The sequence below is a fragment of the Scyliorhinus canicula genome, chromosome 2, assembly GCF_902713615.1.
Source record: "Scyliorhinus canicula chromosome 2, sScyCan1.1, whole genome shotgun sequence".
Lineage (NCBI taxonomy): Eukaryota > Metazoa > Chordata > Chondrichthyes > Carcharhiniformes > Scyliorhinidae > Scyliorhinus > Scyliorhinus canicula.
The window spans coordinates 9,960,163-9,979,853 of record NC_052147.1 but is presented as its reverse complement, the minus strand read 5'-3'; the positions used below and the strand labels follow the sequence as shown (position 1 = coordinate 9,979,853).

General features: G+C 45.9%; 1 protein-coding gene across 6 annotated transcripts in view; it reads right to left on the bottom strand.

Moving 5' to 3' along the window:
• Nucleotides 1-19,691, bottom strand: part of foxn3 (forkhead box N3) — a 368,703-nt gene that overhangs the window by 213,869 nt on the left and 135,143 nt on the right. For all 6 annotated transcript variants that reach the window (XM_038773518.1, XM_038773559.1, XM_038773529.1 and 3 more), the window contains exon 2: nt 17,009-17,574. In XM_038773518.1, the coding sequence (XP_038629446.1) occupies nt 17,009-17,560 (552 nt within the window). In that variant the 5' untranslated portion in view covers nt 17,561-17,574. The remainder of the gene's footprint in view (nt 1-17,008; nt 17,575-19,691) is intronic.

Below are 19,691 nucleotides of genomic sequence, written 5' to 3'. Positions count from 1 at the left end.
TGTGGTGGGGAAAATGGTGCTTCCAGGGATAGACAAGGTGGAATACGCCGCAATTGTGATATCAGATCACGCCCCACACTACATGGACGTGCGGCTGGAGACGGGAAGGGCCCAGCGCCCCACATGGAGGTTGGACGGTGCCTTACTAGCTGACAAGGCCTTCAGCGAAAGGATAGCGCGGGCCATAGCGGAGTACACGGAGAACAACCAGAACGGGGAAGTCTCACCCTCCACGTTCTGGGAAGCGCTAAAGGCCGTACTAAGAGGGGAAATCATTGCCTTCAAAGCGCAAAGAGATAGGGAGGAAAGGGTGGCTAGGCAGAAGCTGGTCGACTCCATACTGGAGGTAGACCGTAAATACTCCGAGGCCCCGACCGTAGAGCTCCTGGCGGAGAGAAAAGAACTACAAAGGAACTTTGACCTGCTCTCCACCAGGAAAGCAGTACACCAACTCCGCCAGGCACGCGGGGCCCTGTACAAACACGGAGACAAAGCCAGCCGCCTGTTGGCACACCAGCTGAGAAAGCAGGCAGCCAGCAGAGAAATTGCGCAAATCAGGGGTACCGGAGGCACGTGGGAAACAGAACCAGAGAGGATCAACGAAACCTTCAAGGCCTTCTACCAAGAGCTGTACACCTCAGCTGGGATGAACAGGTTTCTTGATGGACTGGACATACCAGTCGTGGGAGAGGGCAGAAAGCGGGATCTGGAAGCACCACTAGCACTGGGAGAGATCATGGACAGCATTAGCTCCATGCAGACGGGGAAGGCGCCGGGACCGGATGGATTCCTGGCGGACTTCTACAAAACATTCGCGACAGCGCTGGCCCCGCACCTGCGGGAGATGTTCACAGACTCGCTAGCTAGGGGCACACTGCCACCCACGTTAGCACAGGCCTCAATCTCGCTGATACCTAAGAAGGACAAAGACCCAATGGAATGTGGGTCATACAGACCCATATCTCTGCTGAACGCAGACGCCAAAATACTGGCCAATGCTCCCATGGCGAGTGTACGGACCAACAATACCAACTTCCAGCTGCACAGGGGCACCAGACAAGGATGCTCACTGTCCCCGCTGCTGTTCGCACTAGCAATCGAACCGCTAGCAATCGCGCTCAGGGCAGCAAAAAATTGGAGGGGGATCCGAAGGGGAGGTAGAGAGCACAGAGTCTCACTCTATGCGGACGATCTGCTCCTCTATATCTCGGACCCACAAAGCAGCATGGACGGAATCATTGCGCTCCTGAAAGAGTTTGGAGCCTTCTCGGGCTACAAACTCAACATGAGCAAAAGTGAGATCTTCCCAGTACACCCGCAAAGGGGGGGGGGAGGGGGGGGGGGGGCAGCACTAAAGGGGCTGCCGTTCAAACAAGCCCGACACAAATTCCGCTACCTGGGGATCCAAATAGCCCATGACTGGAAAGGGATCCACAAATGGAACCTCACCAGCCTGACGGAGGAAGTTAAAAATGACCTGCAAAGATGGAACACACTCCCGCTCTCCCTCGCGGGGAGAGTCCAGACGATCAAAATGAACGTACTGCCCAGGTTCCTCTTCCTGTTTAGATCCATTCCGATCTACATCCCCAAGGCCTTTTTCAAAGCGCTGGACAAACTTATCATGGCGTTCGTATGGGGGGGTAAAAATGCTAGGATCCCAAAGAAGGTCCTACAGAAAACAAAATCCAGGGGGGGGCTAGCCCTCCCGAATCTACAATTCTACCACTGGGCGGCAACAGCCGAGCGAGTAAGGGGATGGATCCAGGAGCCAGAAGCTGAGTGGGTGCGTGCGGAGGAGGCCTCCTGCATGGGGACCTCCCTCCGGGCCCTCGCCACGGCAGCACTCCCATCCCCACCCAAAAAACACTCCAGCAGCCCAGTGGTGACAGCCACCCTCCAATCCTGGAACCAACTGCGGCAGCAATTTGGCCTGACCAAAATGTCGGACAAGGCTCCCATCTGCAACAACCATAGGTTCACACCAGCACTGACTGACGCCACCTTCAAAAGGTGGAGACGGGACGGGGGGACACTGACAGTCAGGGACCTATACACGGACGACAGGATCGCAACACTGGACGAACTGACAGAGAAATTTCAGCTAGCTGGGGGAACGAGCTACGGTACCTGCAGCTCAAAAACTTCCTAAGAAAGGAGACAAGGACGTACCCACAACTGCCACGACAGACTCTACTGGAAGACCTACTGGACGCAAGTATCCTAGAGAAAGGGAACTGTAGCGACATGTATGACCGACTGGTAGAAAGGGACGACACCGTACTGGACGCAACAAGAAGGAAATAGGAGGACGACCTGGGGATGGAGATAGGGTGGGGACTCTGGAGCGAAGCACTGCATAGGGTCAACTCCACCTCCACGTGCGCAAGGCTCAGCCTGACGCAACTAAAAGTGGTACATAGAGCCCACTTAACGAGAAACCGTATGAGCAGGTTCTTCCCGGAGGTGGAGGACAGATGTGAACGGTGCCAAAGAGGCCCGGCCAACCACGCCCACATGTTCTGGTCTTGCCCCAGACTTGTGGATTACTGGACAGCCTTCTTCGAGGTTATGTCCAAAGTGGTGGGAGTGAGGGTGGAGCCATGCCCGATAGTGGCGGTCTTCGGGGTTTCAGACCAGCCAGATCTATTCCTGGGGAGGAGGGCGGACGCCCTTGCCTTTGCCTCCCTGATCGCCCGCCGTAGAATCCTGTTTGGCTGGCGGTCAGCAGCACCGCCCAGAGCTGCAGACTGGCTGTCAGACCTCTCGGAATCTCTCCAAATGGAGAAAATCAAATTCGCCATCCGAGGGTCAGACGACGGCTTCCATAGAACGTGGGAGCCATTCATGCAACTGTTCCGGGACCTGTTTGTGGCCAACGTACAAAAGAATAGCTGGGTGGCCAAGAATCGGGGGAAAATGGACGGGAATCCGGGGAAGGTAGCCGGGGGGGGGGGGGGGGGGGGGGGGGGGGGGGGGGGGGGGTTGTTACGGGTTCGTTATGGGGGTTTGATGGCAAGCTAAGGCCCAAAACCAAACTATAAATAAATGCCTATAAACATGTGCCTCGGCCATATTGGGGAATGTAGAATATGTATGCTGGCTAAAGAGGGCGGCCACAATTGTTGTTATAAAGATGCTTACCTGTAAACATACATGTTAAATTTTTGTGTCTTTTTTTTTCTCTCTCTAACAATTTGTAACTTGTCATATATAAAACATGAAAACTCAATAAAAAACATTTATTAAAAAAAATTACTTCAAGTAAGCACCAACTATGCTGAGCGAATTTATCTCGCTGACAGCCCACCTCCTTTCCTGTGTCAGTGTAGAGAACAATGATAGGTCCAAAACATCAAGACTTGATCGAAAGAAATTCTCATGAGTGCCTTCCAACCAATTCTTTTTTTTTTCCCCAATTGAAGGGCAATTTTACGTGGCCAATCCAGCTAGCCTGCACATCTTTGGGTTGTGGGGGCGAAACCCACGCAGACACGGGGAGAATATGCAAACTCCACACGGACAGTGACCCAGAGCCGGGATCGAACCTGACACCTCGGCGCCGTGAGGCAGCAGGGCTAACCCACTGCGCCACCGTGCTGCCCGAGATGACGTGAAACTTGGAACTGTGGTCAGCAACAGTAAGATTTATTCCAGGAAGACTAGATAGGCTGGTAAAATGGGTAGACTCATGATGGATTACATTTCAGCACCAGGAACATCAAATTATCCATTTTCATGGGTACATGAGTGGCCCATTCATTCAGCCCTTCGAGCCTGCTCCGCTATTCAATATCACAGCTGATCAGACACCTCTGTCTTTTACCCACACTATCCCTATAGTGGCATTGGGCAGCACGGTAGCACATGGGCACACGGCAGCACAAGTGGGTAGCAGTGTGGCTTCACAGCGCCAGGGTCCCAGGTTCGATTCCCCGCTGGCTCACTGTCTGTGCGGAGTCTGCACGTTCTCCTCGTGTGTGCGTGGGTTTCCTCCGGGTGCTCCGGTTTCCTCCCACAGTCCAAAGACGTGCAGGTTAGGTGGACTGGCCATGATAATTTGCCCTAAAGTGTACAAAAAGGTTAGGAGGGGTTATTGGGTTACAGGGATAGGGTGGAAGTGAGGGCTTAAGGGGTCGGTGCAGACTCGATGGGCTGAATGGCCTCCTTCTGCACTGTATTGTCTATGTTCTATGTTATACCCCTTATGTTATTGTTTTTTTAAATATAAATTTAAGAGTACACAATTTTTTCCAATGAAGGGGCAATTTAGCGTGGCCAATCCACCTAGCCTGTGGTGGGGCTGAAAACCGCGCAAACACGGGGCACGGGGAGAACGCGTAAATTCCATACGGACAGTGACCCAGGGCCGGGGTCGAACCTGGGACCTCGGCGCTGTGAGGTAGCAGTGCTAACCACTGTGCCAACGCGCTGCCCCTTTATGTTATTGTTACTCAATCTCTACCTTAAAGGTACTCAATGACAGATCTTCCACAGCCCCCCCCGCCGCCGCCCCCGGTAGATCATTCCAAAGATTCACAGCCCTCTGTGTAAAGAAATGTCTCCTCATCTGGAACTAAGTGGCTTCCCACCTTATTTTGGAGTTGTGCCCCCTGGTTCTAGACTCCTCAGCCAAGGGAAGCACCTTACCTAACTATTCCTTCAAAGTATTTTGCAGGTTTCAATGAGATCATCCCTCATTCTTCAAAACTCTAAAAATACAGGCCCAATTGGCCCAATCTCTCTTCAAAAGCAGGGAATGGGACACATTGGATCACTTTCTCAAAGGGTTAGCACCCCTCCTCCCCCCAATCACCGGAACAGGTCTGGTGCACCCGAGGTACGGGGACCAAAACGTCACACAGTACTACAGGTGCGGTCTAACCTAGAGTACGGTTGAACAACCTGGGCCATACACTTTAGGAGGTATGTCATGGGATTAGGGAAGCGAGAGATTGACTAGAATGATACCAAGAGTGAAGATTTCAGTTCTATTTGACTAGAGAAGCTAGGAGTGTCCTCAGGAGTAGAGGAGACTAAGAAAATCTGACAGAAATGTTGAAAACCATGTCAGATTTTGGTACGGTAGCACAGTGGTTAGCACTGCTGCCTCACAGCAGCAGGGTCCCAGGTTCGATTCCCGGCTTGGGTCACTGAATGTGCGGAGTCGGCACGATCTCCCCGTCTCTGCGTGGGTTTCCTCCGGACGCAAGTCCCGAAAGATGTGCTTGTTAGGTGAATTGGACATTCTGAATTCTTCCTCAGTGTAGACAAACAGGCGCTGGGATGTGCTAACCACTGCGCCACCGTGCCGTCCACAGGTTTTGGTAAAGTTAATGCTCGGGGGACCCGGGTTCAAATCCCGCTACTGCAGATGGTGAAATTTGAATTCAATAAAAATCTGGAATTAAACGTCTAATGATGACCATGAAACCATTGTCACTAATGTCCTTCAGGGAAGGAAATCTGCCGTACTGACCTGGTCTGGCCTACATGTGACTCCAGACCCACAGCAATGTGGTTGACTCTTAACTGCTCCCTCAAGGGCAATAAATGCTGGCACAGCCTGCATCTCCCATGTCCCATGAACGGATTTAAAAAAAAGCAGGGGATGGGTCACATTGGATCGCTTTCTCAAAGGGTTAGCACAGGCACAATGTGTTGAATGGCCTCCTTACACACAGTATCCTTCAATGGTTCTACGAAATGTTAACTAATGCTTCTATCCTGAAAAAACGAACATCGATCTGTCAGGAGGTTAAGCCAACTCCTGTACAACTAAGTGTAACCAACCATAAGGATGAAAGGGATGGCTTTGCTACTGATCTAGTTGTACTGGAGGAATGCTATTCACTGAGACTGGTACATTTCAAAAGCCAGCAGCCGGGAACTGCATGGCAGGAAAAGAAAGAGGAAACCTCATCTGAGAGCTCAACCGACCAGTGACTACTGATACTGCCAGCACAACCTAATTCCCTACACACAGCAACTTCACTAGTTACCAACAGGAGAACACAGATTTAGACATGACCCAAGTCTTTGTTGACATCTTTGCTGAAATCAGCATGCACGTCAGTGACACGGTGATGGGTCAGGCTGATCTTTAGTGGGAAAAGGGGGACAGAGAGCTGACAGAGATTTTGCAAGGCTATACATGTTCAAAAGGCAACTCGGGGATTTAAAACATTCAAAAATTTGGGTACATGGCTGACCCACCAATGTAACTGTTTTTAAAATTTTTGTTCATCTGAACTTGCTCTTACTGCCCAGAAAAGTGACCGTAAAGATGTACGTCCACCTTTAAATGAATGTCTATTAGCTCATGTTGCTCTAACCAAGTCAATCCGCTGGAGCATCAAAAATAAGACTCTTAAACAGGGAAGTTGGGTTTTCGACCATTATGTTTGGCCGCATCTTACAGAGCCCGATGGAACAGAAATAGAGCAAGTTATAGCTTCAGTTAGATTCAGTGAACTGGATGATGAAGCACATGCCAAGTTCAAGTCAAGATTGGGATGCAAAAACTGGCTGGATACTTTATCAAAAAGACTGTGATCGCAAGATTAACCACTTACTGCAGCTGAACAGGAGTTAATGCTTTTAAAAAGAGCAATTAGGTAACCCAGACTGTGAGCAGACATTAAGTGCTTGATGACTGGAGGCAAATTCCAGATTAAGAAGTAGTGGTTTAAATTTTGTGAGGGGGCAGGATTTTTCATTACAGCATTAGTCCACTCGGTAAATGAATTGGTATGCTGGATTTTTCCATGAGAGATACCAATGCTCATTATTTAAGTGGTTCCACGGTACAATACAAATATACTTCTGTAAACCAGCTCATACAGCTGTATCTGATTTAGTGAGTAAACACTTACCTACAATCAAGATATGCTTTACAGCAAATCTGAATAGATGTGTTTCAGGATAAACCTAATTTATCTTTTCGTCCATTCACATTACATAATAGCATTGTAATCACACATCTTAATGTGCACCTCATACAGAGAATCCGGCAGTAGTTCTAATTATGCTTCATTGCATTGTTTCTTTATTAAACTGTTTCTTTGACTCATCGCATTCATTCCCCAGTAGCCAGGCAATCAGGAAAGGATGGTCAAGTCAAGACTGTTCAATGCGGCAATGGGACGGGAGCTTTATTTAAAGTCGCAACTGCTGAGATGCTTTTCCTTTCTCAAGGTTGGAGAGAATAGAGAGGGAAATGCTGTTCTCCAGAGAGCAAGACTGCTGTTAAAACCAGTGTCTCAGTTCAAAAGAGATTGCAAAGCGAGTATTTTTCAATGCCAATCTTAAAATTGAGATAATTTGGACACAACGATAAGACTTTGGATAAAGCTGCATTCCCGAGCACACTGGAAGCCAAGTTGGAAAATCCAAGTCCAACACAGAAGAGAGTTGCCAGAAGTTACAGCATGGTTGAATTCCAAAGATCAAATAAAGATCTTAGATCCCTTCCCCCCTCCTAAAATGCTATTTTATCATCTTTGTTGCCTTCTCTTCCCCCTTCAGAGTAGACAACAGCTCTAACCAATGGACAAGGTCACTTCCCAACCTCTGACCACTCTTCAGGAAGTAGGTACGCTTTGTGCTTCTTCCACCACTCTCCAGACAACGTGACCAATGTTGGGAAATCATGGCCACACATCTGTTTCCTACTCCCAAGTGCCACAATTCAGTAATATAGCACAATGCTTTTTTTTTTAAGTAAAATCTTTTTTCAATCTTGCAATTTGCATTGCCAGATTCTGAGTGTGTTCAGTGGCCTGTTGCGATTAGACAGTAGCTGGAGAAGTCGTGCTAGAATTACAGTCCTCCCTAGTTCGGCCAAATCGATGGGATCTAATGACTTCACGGAGATATCCCACTATTTACATTGAAACCTCAGCAATAGAAATGACGTTTACACAACAAATATATTTTTCTGCAGTACATAGTTTCAACCATGCCTACAGTTTGTTAGCAAATAGGTTCCCTTCCCGTTTTGCTAACAGTGTTACGACTTGATTTGTGTGGAGTAATTCAGCGACAAGACGGGAGGAGGAAAAAGAGCAAAAACTTGAGTGCTTTATACACAATTCACACACACTGTAGAAAGTCAGAACGTAGTCATTGAACAGAACACAGAGAAATTTCATTTGTATAGCCCACATAAAGAGCAAACTTTTAAAGAGCACAGCAATGGGGAACAGTGGGTGCTGAGTGGGATAGAAAGCAAAGAATCGGAGAATCCCGAAGTGCAGGATGCCGTTCGGCCCATCGGGTCTGCACTGACTCTCCCAAGACTGAAGGATGGGGAGAGAGTGAACATTCAGTCAAAGAACAAAGAACACCCCGTGTTTGTGTGGGTTTCGTCCCCACAACCCAGAGATGTGCAGGGTAGGTGGATTGGCCACGCAAAATTGCCCCTTAATTGGAAAAAATGAATTGGGTACTCTAAATTCATTTAAAAAAAGAACAAAGAAGAATGCACCACAGGAACAGGCTCTTCGGCCTTCCAACCCTGTACTGATCATGATACCAACCTTTGCCAAAACCCTCAGCCCTTCCTTGTGCCGTATCCCTCTATACCCATCCTATCCATGTGTTTGTCAAGATGCCTTTTGAACGTTGTTAATGTATCTGCTTCCACAACCTCCCCTGGCAACGCGTTCCAGGCACTCACCACCCTCTGCGTAAAAAACCTACCTCGCACATCTCCTCTAAACTTTGACCCACGGACCTTAAACCTATGCCCCGGGTGACTGACCCCTCCACCTTGGGAAAGAGTGCCTGCCCATCCATTCTATCTATGCCCCTCATAATCTTGTAGACCTCTATCAGGTCACCCCTCAACTTCTATTTTTCGAATGAAAACAGTCCGAGTCTATTCAGCCTTTCCACATAGCTAACACCCTCCAGACCAAGCAACATCCTGATAAACCTCCTCTGCACCCTCTCCAAAGCCACCACATCCTTCTGGTAGTGTGTCGGTCAGAATTGTGCTCAATATTCCAAGTGCGGCCGTACCAAGGTTCTATACAACTGTCGCATGACTTGCCAGTTTTTATACTCGGTAGTTTTAAGGTAGCCTTCAAAAATAGACAGTGGACAACTGAAATTGCCATTAAGTAGGGGATAATGGCTCAACGGGTGACCACTGGCTATTAGGGAGGATAACGGCCAGGGAGGACAATGGACAGTATGTTCAGGTGAATTTGTCTCCAAGCATTGCTGCTTGCAGGCGAGCGGAGACAGTTTTTGACCAGTTCACCAAATGCAGCACCTTGCTACAAGTCAGTCGGCAGGCCACAGCATCTATTCTGCTCTCCCAACAAGTGTCCTGCAACAATCTGCAGGCCAATGATACTCGCCCAGCTGGAAGAAGGCTGTGGCAGCAGTATCTACCTTGGAAACAATGGGGGAAATAAACACAAAAAAAAAGCCCCCAAAAACCTAAAAGGTCACTGTCCCTTTTTTTTTTAAGTGCGTTACCTCAAATACATGAGGGCATGGTCACCTACATCATAAATACTGGATATAAAAACACGCCAAGTACCACCAATTGGAAATGCAGAATGTGAATGAACTAGCTCCGATGGCCATCTCCTTTTATGAAGAAGAGATAGACTGTCAGATCATTAGTTAATCACTATGGCAACCACTTGCTTTTCTGGCTCAACTGAACTGCATTGCTATGGCAATACATATACAAGAAAGAAATTCTTCTCTAAAGCCAAGTAACAGATGGCAATGAATTCAAAGTCACATGCACAGGTTTAATGAATGCTTGCCTCGTGCTGTAAGGCAGGCTCACTCCTCGACACGTGCTTCCCATGGCTGGGGGAGGGGGGGAGGGGGGGGCGCGCGCGCGCGCTGCCACTAGGCAAAGGCGGACAGGCAGAAGACTGGTCTTTTTGGGACTGGCATGAGAGAAATGCTCAACGCTACTGGCATGCTGCCATTTTGTCAATTCAATGCTGAAATTGATAATTAAACACCACAACACTAAAATGGTCATCCCACTCATAAAAAAGACGGTACCTCCCTGTCAATAGGCCAAAGTGATCGTCTGATGCTGCATTAGCATGGTACTGGCTCCTGATAGCAGACTTAATTCAATATCCAAGAGAATAGTTGGAAACCAGTCACTCGACTTCCTGGCACATGTTGGAACTCATTAAGCCACAGATTCACACCACTAGACAAACTTTACTCAATCAGTTGAAAGAGACAGGACTTCATTTCCTCTGAATAACACAGTTAATTCATAATACAGGCAAAATAGATGTATTCCGATTGAAGGAAGGTAATCGACCCAAAGTGCTATCTGTTCCTCTCCCCCACTGCTTTGCAACATTGCCCATTTTTATTTCAGATTTCCAGCACCTGCAATATTTTGTTTTTATGCACAAATTCATGGTGGACTTTGAATAAAAGTCAGATTTCCAAGGCAACAGATACCTACATTCCATCGACAGACGGCAGCATTGATGATGGACCTCAATTGCGCAGCTCCCATTATAAACAACTGTACAAGTTGGTATCCAACTATAAAAAGGGCAGGACGGTAGTATTGTTGCTTCACTGCAGCAGGGTCCCAGGTTCGATTCCCCTCTGGGTGACTGTCTGTGTGGAGTCTGCACGTTCTCCCCGTGTCTGCGTGGGTTTCCTCCGGGTGCTCCGGTTTCCTCCCACAAGTCCCAAAAGACGTGCTTGTTCGGTGAATTGGGCATTCTGAATTCTCCCTCTGTGTACCCGAACAGGCGCCGGAGTGTGGCGACTAGGGGATTTTCACAGTAACTTCATTGCAGTGTTAATGTAAGCCTACTTGTGACAATAAAGATTATTAAATTATCAGCTACCCAACTCCAACCTCACCTTTCCAACACAAGCCTTCACTTTTAAGATTTTTATTTTTTTTTTAAATCTCTAGGCGGTCCAATCAATAAGTTATAGAAAGCTTTTCACTGACTGAAACATGACCATAATTAAACAGCAAGTATCAGACGCTTTCTACAGTAGTGTTCCACCCAGCCAACTTAAATCCAAAATTACACTGTGGTGGGACTTGAGTCAACATAAAGCTGAAACACAAACACAAACTCCATGTTAGGGATAGTCTCAACCATGCTCGCAAGATACTTACTAGAATACTTGGCACTAATTGCCAAAATGGCAGTCTGCCTCACGCGATTACAAGGATGTGTGCCGTGTGCTCGATGAAAACTTCTCAGTGCTACAGTAGGCAGCACTCTTCAGGTTCCAGGTATCAATAAGGAAATAAGGAAGGAAAAAATGAAAATGGCAATTCCTCGCACACTGCTTCTTCTTGCTCTGGTCCACATGCAGCTTCGTCCCATCACAAAGTAACTGATCTGCTGAAAGAAATCTCAAACCACTGATAAAACATCCAGCTCAAAGTTCAGGCAAGTTTCCATGAAATATACCAAGGAACTATCAAGCTAAGTTACAAATTATACGATTGGATGGATTTACAGGTGAAATTTCCAACTTCCAACAGCGCAATAATCGCTTGAGTATGCCAATTATTTATCAATGTGCCCAATTCTTTTATCCATCATCTTTACAACTTCTCCACTCAACAGCAGATGCATTTGATAGCCTTGTAGCCACTACTATGGTGAAACAAACTACTCATCCCCCGGCTCTTTAGAACTTCTATTCCGTCAAATTTCTACACTCAGCCTCCAATTAGGGGCAGCACGGTAGCATAGTGGTTAGCACAATTGCTTCACAGCTCCAGGGTCCCAGGTTCGATTCCCCGCTGGGTCACTGCCTGTGCGGAGTCTGCACATCCTCCCAGTGTCTGCGTGGGTTTCCTCCGGGTGCTCCGGTTTCCTCCCACAGCCCAAAGATGTGCAGGTTAGGTGGATTGGCCATGATAAATTGCCAGTGTCCAAAACAAAAAGGTTAGATGGGGTTCCTGGGATAGGGTGGACGCGTTGGATTAAGTAGGATGCGCTTTCCAAGAGCCGATGCAGACTCAATGGGCTGAATGGCCTCCACCTGCACTGCAAATTCTATGATAATTACAATTTAAGTAAATAAAACCGCACACATCCACGGTAAGACTTCAGCAGATAAAAGAGTCCGAAATGGATGTTACGATTAATAGCATGTAAGTATTGAAGCAGTGATCCTGCAATCCACAATGCTACCTACACTCTGCTTCAATCAGAAGTTAGTGGCCGAGGGCAAGTTTTTAAATGTAAATCTGGTTTGTCAAACATGACAAACATGAAAAGCAAACTCTCTCAGCGACACAGATTTTCATTTTGCTTTCTCTCTCGTGCAATTAATTTAGCTTGCTGCTCCTGGGGGCAGGAATGGGCAAATAAAAAACAACGAGGTGAAGTTATCCTATCCAACTCCCGACAATCAGGAAGCAGATTCATGGGCAAGAGTTGGGAAGTAACCAGAGCATGCTTCAAATCAATAACTAGCCACGTGTTCATGCACGGATGTGGCAAGGCCACAATATGTTGCCAATCCCAAACTGACTTTCAGAGGGCACTTAAGAGTAAACCACATTGCTGGGGGTTTGGATTTGCGTGAAGGCCGGAGTGGGTAAGGATGGCAAATTTCCTTCCCTAAAAGTACATCGGATAGGTTTTTCTGACAATGATAATTTCATGGCGACCACTGCTGAGACCGGCTTTCAATTCCAGATTTATTCATGGAATTTAAATACCAACAGCTGTCTTGTCCCCAAAAAATTAGTCTGGTCCTCTGGACTAAGCAGCAATAGCGCTACTGTACTCCGCCACCTCCCCTCATTCTTCAAAGCGATTTCTCCAATTTTCTCGACTGAACCAACCACGGCATCACCTGCATCACAGCGATGTTCACCAACCACGGCATCACCTGCACCACAGTGATGTTCAACCAGCTCTTCTGCTGTCTGTCGAATGTCAGGATTTAGTAAGTGGGAGTCTTGTCTCAAGTGGCCAGTAAAATTTAATTGCTGAAATTAAGCCAGAACGGCACATGCCTCAGCTGTCAATTTTCCAGCAGCAAAGGTTGCCGTGGCAGATTGGGAGAAAGGACAGAAACATCACCGTGTGACTGGGAATCGCAATTCCACAATATTCCATATTTATAGCTGGGGCTGCAAACTGGGGTCTGTGAAATCATGGTATTTCTATACTTGCACTCATTCCCACATGTGCAATGTCCAGAGAATTTTGTCGGGTATATTTTTGCTACTAGCAGTATTTCTGATATTAAAAATACATGTTACAGAGCACTTGTAGTTGGGGGCGTAAGCACAAAGCTTGAAAACCACAGGTCTAGTCTAGTCAATTTCTTTCAGTGACCGACAATTCAAAAAGAGGATTTACACAGTGATAGTTTGTTCACTAAAGCTGCACCCAAATATTTGCTCAAGGAGTTCAACTGTGGCTGCAAACACTAAAACATGTGCCGATGCATGTACAGTTGTTTTAAAGTTAATTGGACTGTTGGAGAAAGAGCCTGGCGATATCAGTGGGGTGGCTTTCACAGCAGCTGGGCCGACCGCCAGCAAAGGAAATCGCTCCCTGATCATAAACAGACCCGGAATAGGTTTCAGGGTCCAATCCCAACACCCACGGCTTCATTTACCTTGCTTATTTCTAACTCCAAATGACTGAACCAGAGCATATTCCCCGCTATTTCATGAATTGTTGAACGGTCAATAAATGGCCACCAAGGCAGCAGGGTGGCGCAGTGGTTAGCACTGCTGCCTCACGGCGCCGAGGTCCCAGGTTCGATCTGGGTCACTGTCCGTGTGGAGTATGCACATTCTCCCCGTGTTTGCGTGGGTTTCACCCCCACAACCCAAAGATGTGCAGGCTAGGTGGATTGGCCACGCCAAATTGCCCCTTAATTGGAGAAAATGAATTGGGTACTCTAAATTTTTTTTTTTTAAATGGCCACCAGTTTGCATTGAAGTAACATCCAACATGTAGGATGTAATTTTAAAATATAAAGACATGAAAACCGCGATGTTCTCCACAGATGCAGGAATGATGATTGAAATACCTATTTCCTGTTGGCATCCACATCCAACAACCCGATAATGAATCAGAGAACAAATCTGGTATGACGTTGCAATTACTGACTGGGGACAGCATGCTCTCAGTCACCTAGTTGTGCGCATACTCCTTTGACAATTTTTGTTCCAACTTTTGCATCTAGTGCTGTTCAAATAAATACTTTGCCCCTTTAACCGAATGTTGAACATAAAACGACTTCGTATCAGGAACAGTCGGGAGAAATGGAACTGTTACTGATTCAATTGTGTTCTGAAGTGTGCTTAACTGTTTTGCTCCTCTATTGCGCCAGAGAGACACTTCTTTAAAAAAAAAACTGACCCACCTTGCGAAAACATGCACTCAGGCCACCGCAGGGGAATTGAGCGAAAAACATTTTAATGCTCCACCTTGAGCAATCCATGCGATTGCCTCATCAAAGCACTGTACAGAACAACTGAACAGGTAGCAAAAGAAATGGTACTTACTAATCACAGACAGTTTTAGAGTATTTTCTTGCCATTGGAAAGAAAAGCTGAATCTAAAATAACATTTTTACACGTTGAAACATTCTAAAGATATTCTAGCAGCTAGTGTCTTTGCTCAGAATTAGCCCTTCCATTTATAAATACATGATATATAGATTGCAGTTGGGAGTAGGTCCAAAATGTACATGAAACATTTCAATGTTGACCCGTGCTTAATCAACACAAAGTCAAAGTAAACAGGTTTACAAACCATGCCTCAAATTCCTAAATAGCTTTTTATTCATTAATCTGTCAACACATTACACCAAAAAAAGGGTCAAAGTTAGGCCGATTTAGTCAAATATCAGCTGAAACAATAAACATAATTGTACCAGCCAATTAAAGGTCACATAATTATTTTGTTACTGACATTTTTGAGATACAATAGTGAGATGTTGTAATTGTTATTCTATAAAAAACACACAGACTGCGCGCACAAGACCAATTGTTTCAAAGCATGATTTCCATAAGAATTTGGTTTCAACAGGGTAGACTTGACCTTTTGCGCGATAGTGTAAAGGGATGGCAGAGGGTCCATGGCCTACTTGAAATGAAATGAAATGAAAATCGCTTATTGTCACAAGTAGGCTTCAAATGCAGTTACTGTGAAAAGCCCCTAGTCGCCTGTGCGAGGAGGCTGGTGCGGGAATTGAACTGTGCTGCTGGCCTGCCTTAGTCTGCTTTCAAAGCCAGCGATTTAGCCCATCTCACCTGATTCTTACTGCTATTCACTTAGGAGGGATTTAAAACGGGCTGCCGATTCACACCACCAGTCAAGATCCATGCAAGTGAGTTCATTTTAAAATAATTTTTTAATCCCGTTCTTAAAGGTACAAAGCCAATGAGCAAAGTAAACAGGGCAAACCCACAATCCATCGCATTGCTTGCTCCAAAAAACAATTCAAATTCAAATTGAAGCCAATTCATGGTCTCCACAAGAGACGTACAAGATCCAATCTGATAAGAAAAGGCACCTTGGGCTTGGCCCGACGCTTGATTTTAGCCAAAGGCCAAAAATGATTCCAAGTGTGTTTACAACGCACTCAATCACCTGAAGCTGAATTTCACAATTTACGATTGACACGCAGTCACATTTGCTGGAATTGAAACCCTATTTATGCCACAAAACAACAGCACACGCGTGATGTGCACCGCCTTAAATGGGACTTGCACTTCCACTTAGCTTTGAGAACAGTGGAACTACACGTATAGCTAATACCTTAACATCTGCAGCTTCACTGTTCTTTTGGCAGGTAATCCGCACAACAGAAAATGCACAACATCGGCCGTGAGAAAAAAAATCCAGCCAATCCGACAACTTTTTTCCATCCCTCGGTCTTTGGACTCCAAAGATGGATCAACAGCTACTTGTTTTTATATCGCATTTTTACGTCAGAAAACGTCCCAAGGCACTTCACAGGAGCGCAATCAGACTAAACAATAAATCAACATAATTTTCCCTGCAGTGGTGTTTCTTGCCTCTGGACTTGTCTCTTGCCTCATTTATATTACAGTGCTATCTCCAGAGGTAGTACAACAACATAAAAATGAAGCATTAGTACTTCATTCATTTTAGTGCACTGACCAAGGCACCCACATGTATGACAGAGGCAACAAGTATGACAGATGCAACATGCAGACAGTGCAACAATGCCAGGCGGTGGGTGGGTTCTGGCTACAGTAGCACTTTACTCTCAGCTGACCCTACAGTACAGAAAATTGCTGGCAAGAGAGCAAAGGGGAGAGAGTGACAGTGAGAGGCGGGATATAAAGATGAAAGCAGGCCTGCTAAATGGAAAGACAGAATGTGAAAAGGATTGCAAAAGAGTGAGATAAAATGCAAGGCAGAAAGGGTGTGTGTGTTTGAGCGAGATAAAATGTTAAAAAAATAACCAGAGAAGGAATGTAAAGAGTGCGTACAAGGGCATGGGGACAATTCACAGAGAAGAGGAGGTGTAAGAAATAGAGAATAAGCGACAGCGACGATGCAAGAAGGAGAGCTTTCAAAAGAAAAGCACAAAAGTCGCTTTTCCCACCATTGTGATGCTTTATATGAGTTTTTTTTGTCAAAGAAAAGTTAAACACAATCACAATACTGTCATCCCTAACTTAGAAATTAGATACTAAAGCACAGCAGGTACCTAGGGAATATCCTACTGTGCATCACCTTCCAAAGACACAGAAACCAGCATGACTAGGTAGCTTTGATTTATCTCAATTCTATTAGCCTGAACCTTTAACCACGAAGATTAAACACTTTCATTTGCAGATACACAGCAGTTTTGTGCTCTTTCACACTGGACCACTTCAGAAAAGGACACTTGCAATATCTGGTGGCTCAAACAGTTAAAACCATACACGCGTTTGCTTTTTGAGGGAGGTTAATGTCACATGTCAAAGTGCTTTGTTCAATGAAATAGAGGAAACAAACATTACGAATGGAAATCTCACCTGACTCCTGTCCTTGTCTACTTTCTTGAAACATTTATTCAGCGATAGATTGTGTCTAACAGAGTTTTTCCACCCAGTTGGAGCATTTGCAAAGTACGGGAAATGTTCTAGGATCCAGTTGTATATATCCTTAACAGGTAAGCGTTTGCTGGGTGAGTCTTCAATAGCCATAAATATGAGGCAGCTGAAAGAATAAGGGGGTTTGCAGTTAGGGTTCTGCTTGGCATCGTAGGGCTGATCAGAATGAGCAGGAGAAGGTGGGGTATCCTCGTCAACATCCTGAACCGGACTGACGCTGCGAAGCACAGTATCTCCAAAACTTTTAAGTAGGTTCTTGCTCTCGTGCAGCCAGTTCAGGTTTGTCAGCTCTTCATCCTCCATGGCTACCTTTTCCAAACGGATGGCAGGCAAGTAACTGCTCGTAATGTCCAGCTCCTCGACTTCCTGGAGTGCCTTAGTTAGTGAGCTCCTCGGGTAACACTGGCTCAGACCACTCGAAACACTAATTCCTGAGCCTTCTGGCTTCTTACTAGGAGGCATGACTGGACCCATTTAGACCGAGGCTCCTAATGAGGCAAAACAAAAAGCAAAAGTTAGGCCAGATGTGTACATCATCAGTAAATTGATTTCACTCTCTCTCTCTCTCTCTCCCTCCATCTTCTATGCCAATGAGCCAAAATAACTTTGGCTGCAAATGGAACTTCAAGTCCCTTATGCCTGCAAGCAGGAAAATTATATCGTAGCTGACAGTAAAGAAATTTAGTTGCACTGTTGCTATAGAAACCCGCTGTTCTGTTTGTGCTTAATTTGCTTATTGCTAGCCTAGTCCACGGGGATTTGACTAGCACTGTACTGCTTTTTTTTTTCTGCACTTTGCAACCAACTTTCCGCAGAACATTCCCTGCAGCCTGAACACAGTATTCAAAACATTGGAATCTGAGGCAGGGAAAGGAAAACAAAAACACATGAAATAAGAGGGAAACAGAACATTTGCTTTAAGTAGTTTTACACAGCTGAACTTTACTTACTGGGCACAATTCATTTGGAGGAGGGAAAACACACACTTTTGTGCTGAGAGTTATTTGTGCTCTCACAATGCTGCAATTTAATTTGATCAAATATGTGACGATGAAAGCAGAACTTTGCAAATTCCTTCAGTAATAGTTGCAAATTCAACAAAAATATGCAGCTCCCCTGGTTGGTGAGTTCCTGACACAAGGCCCTCGTCTCAATGTTGTGTGTGCAGATGAACAGACTTCAAACAACATGGCGAAATTCCTCAGCGCCACGTGAACGTCTGTATCGTGTGCACGCGCAGGTGAATAACAGATTATGGCTCATCTGTAATGGTCCTGAAGCCAAATGTTCGGATAACACAAAGTTTTCATTTGAATCTGGCTTCGGACAAGATACCGATGTGTAATTTATAGGGTGGGGGGAAACAGAAAAACTGGGAAACTAAAGATCTTTTTCATTAACTTTGCTGCTAATGCACGGTGGCACAAGTGGTGAGCACTGCTGCTCTGCAGCACCAAGGACCTGGATTCGATCCCTGCCCCGGGTCACAGTCCGTGTGGAGTTTACACATTCTCCCCGTGTCTGCGTGGGTCTCACCCCCACAAGCCAAAAAGATGTGCAGGGTAGGTGGATTGGCCACGCTAAATTGCCCCTTAATTAGGGGAAAAAATATAATTGGGTAGTCCAAATTTTTTTTTTAATATAAACTTTGCTGCTAATTAAAAACGAGAATAAAACTGACCCCCATCCTCGGAAAATGTTCCCAACTTGCAACGAGCCAACCTTCATGCTTATTCCACACAATAACGATCACAGAACAGGATCCTGAATAACAAAGTGAACAGTTCCATCATAGGCCCTGCTCCAGTGCTGCTGGGTGAATGCTCAACTTGTTTCAGCTAATACAAGTTGATGTTTTGTACCAAAAATAATTCATTTTTAAGACCTTGGTTTGTGGAAGTTTACAAACAACGAACTAGTATAAAACAGAACTTCATTTTGTCCAATTATTTTGTTGTGAAGGACATGTCCAAGTACATTTTCTGGGTTAGGTTCACCTACTGAGGGGGGAACTGAAAACGGAAGTTAACAAATTACTCCATCGCAGCCCATGAACTGAGCAACACGTGAAGCAGTCTCAAAACCAACTACTTCCCCAGAAATTCAATATTTTGTCTGGAACTACAAAAAGAAAGGCTAAAATACCAACCTCCTCTTATGGCTACACTTAGTCTTTCCTCAGACACCAGCTGCGTATTCAGTGATGTTCCAACTCTGCACACTCTTTAACATTCCCTTCTTAAAAATAAATTTAGTGGACCCAACGTTTACCTTAATTTCCCAATTAAGAGGCAATTTAGCGTGGCCAATCTACCTACCCTGCACATCTTTGGGTTGTGGGGGTGAAACCCATGCGAACATGGGGAGAATGTGCAAACTCCACACGGACGGTGACCCAGGGCCGGGATCGAACCTGGGACCTCGGCGCCGTGAGGCAGCAGTGCTAACCACTGTGCCGCCCTCTCCAACATTCCTGACTTCTTGCAATCAAGAGTAACACTTTCAGAGGCAGCTGACATCAACTACAAGTCTCTAAAGGAGTGGCAACAGTAGTAAAGTCTGGGATGTGGTTTGGATGCTACAATTGGCTCCATATTCCTGCACG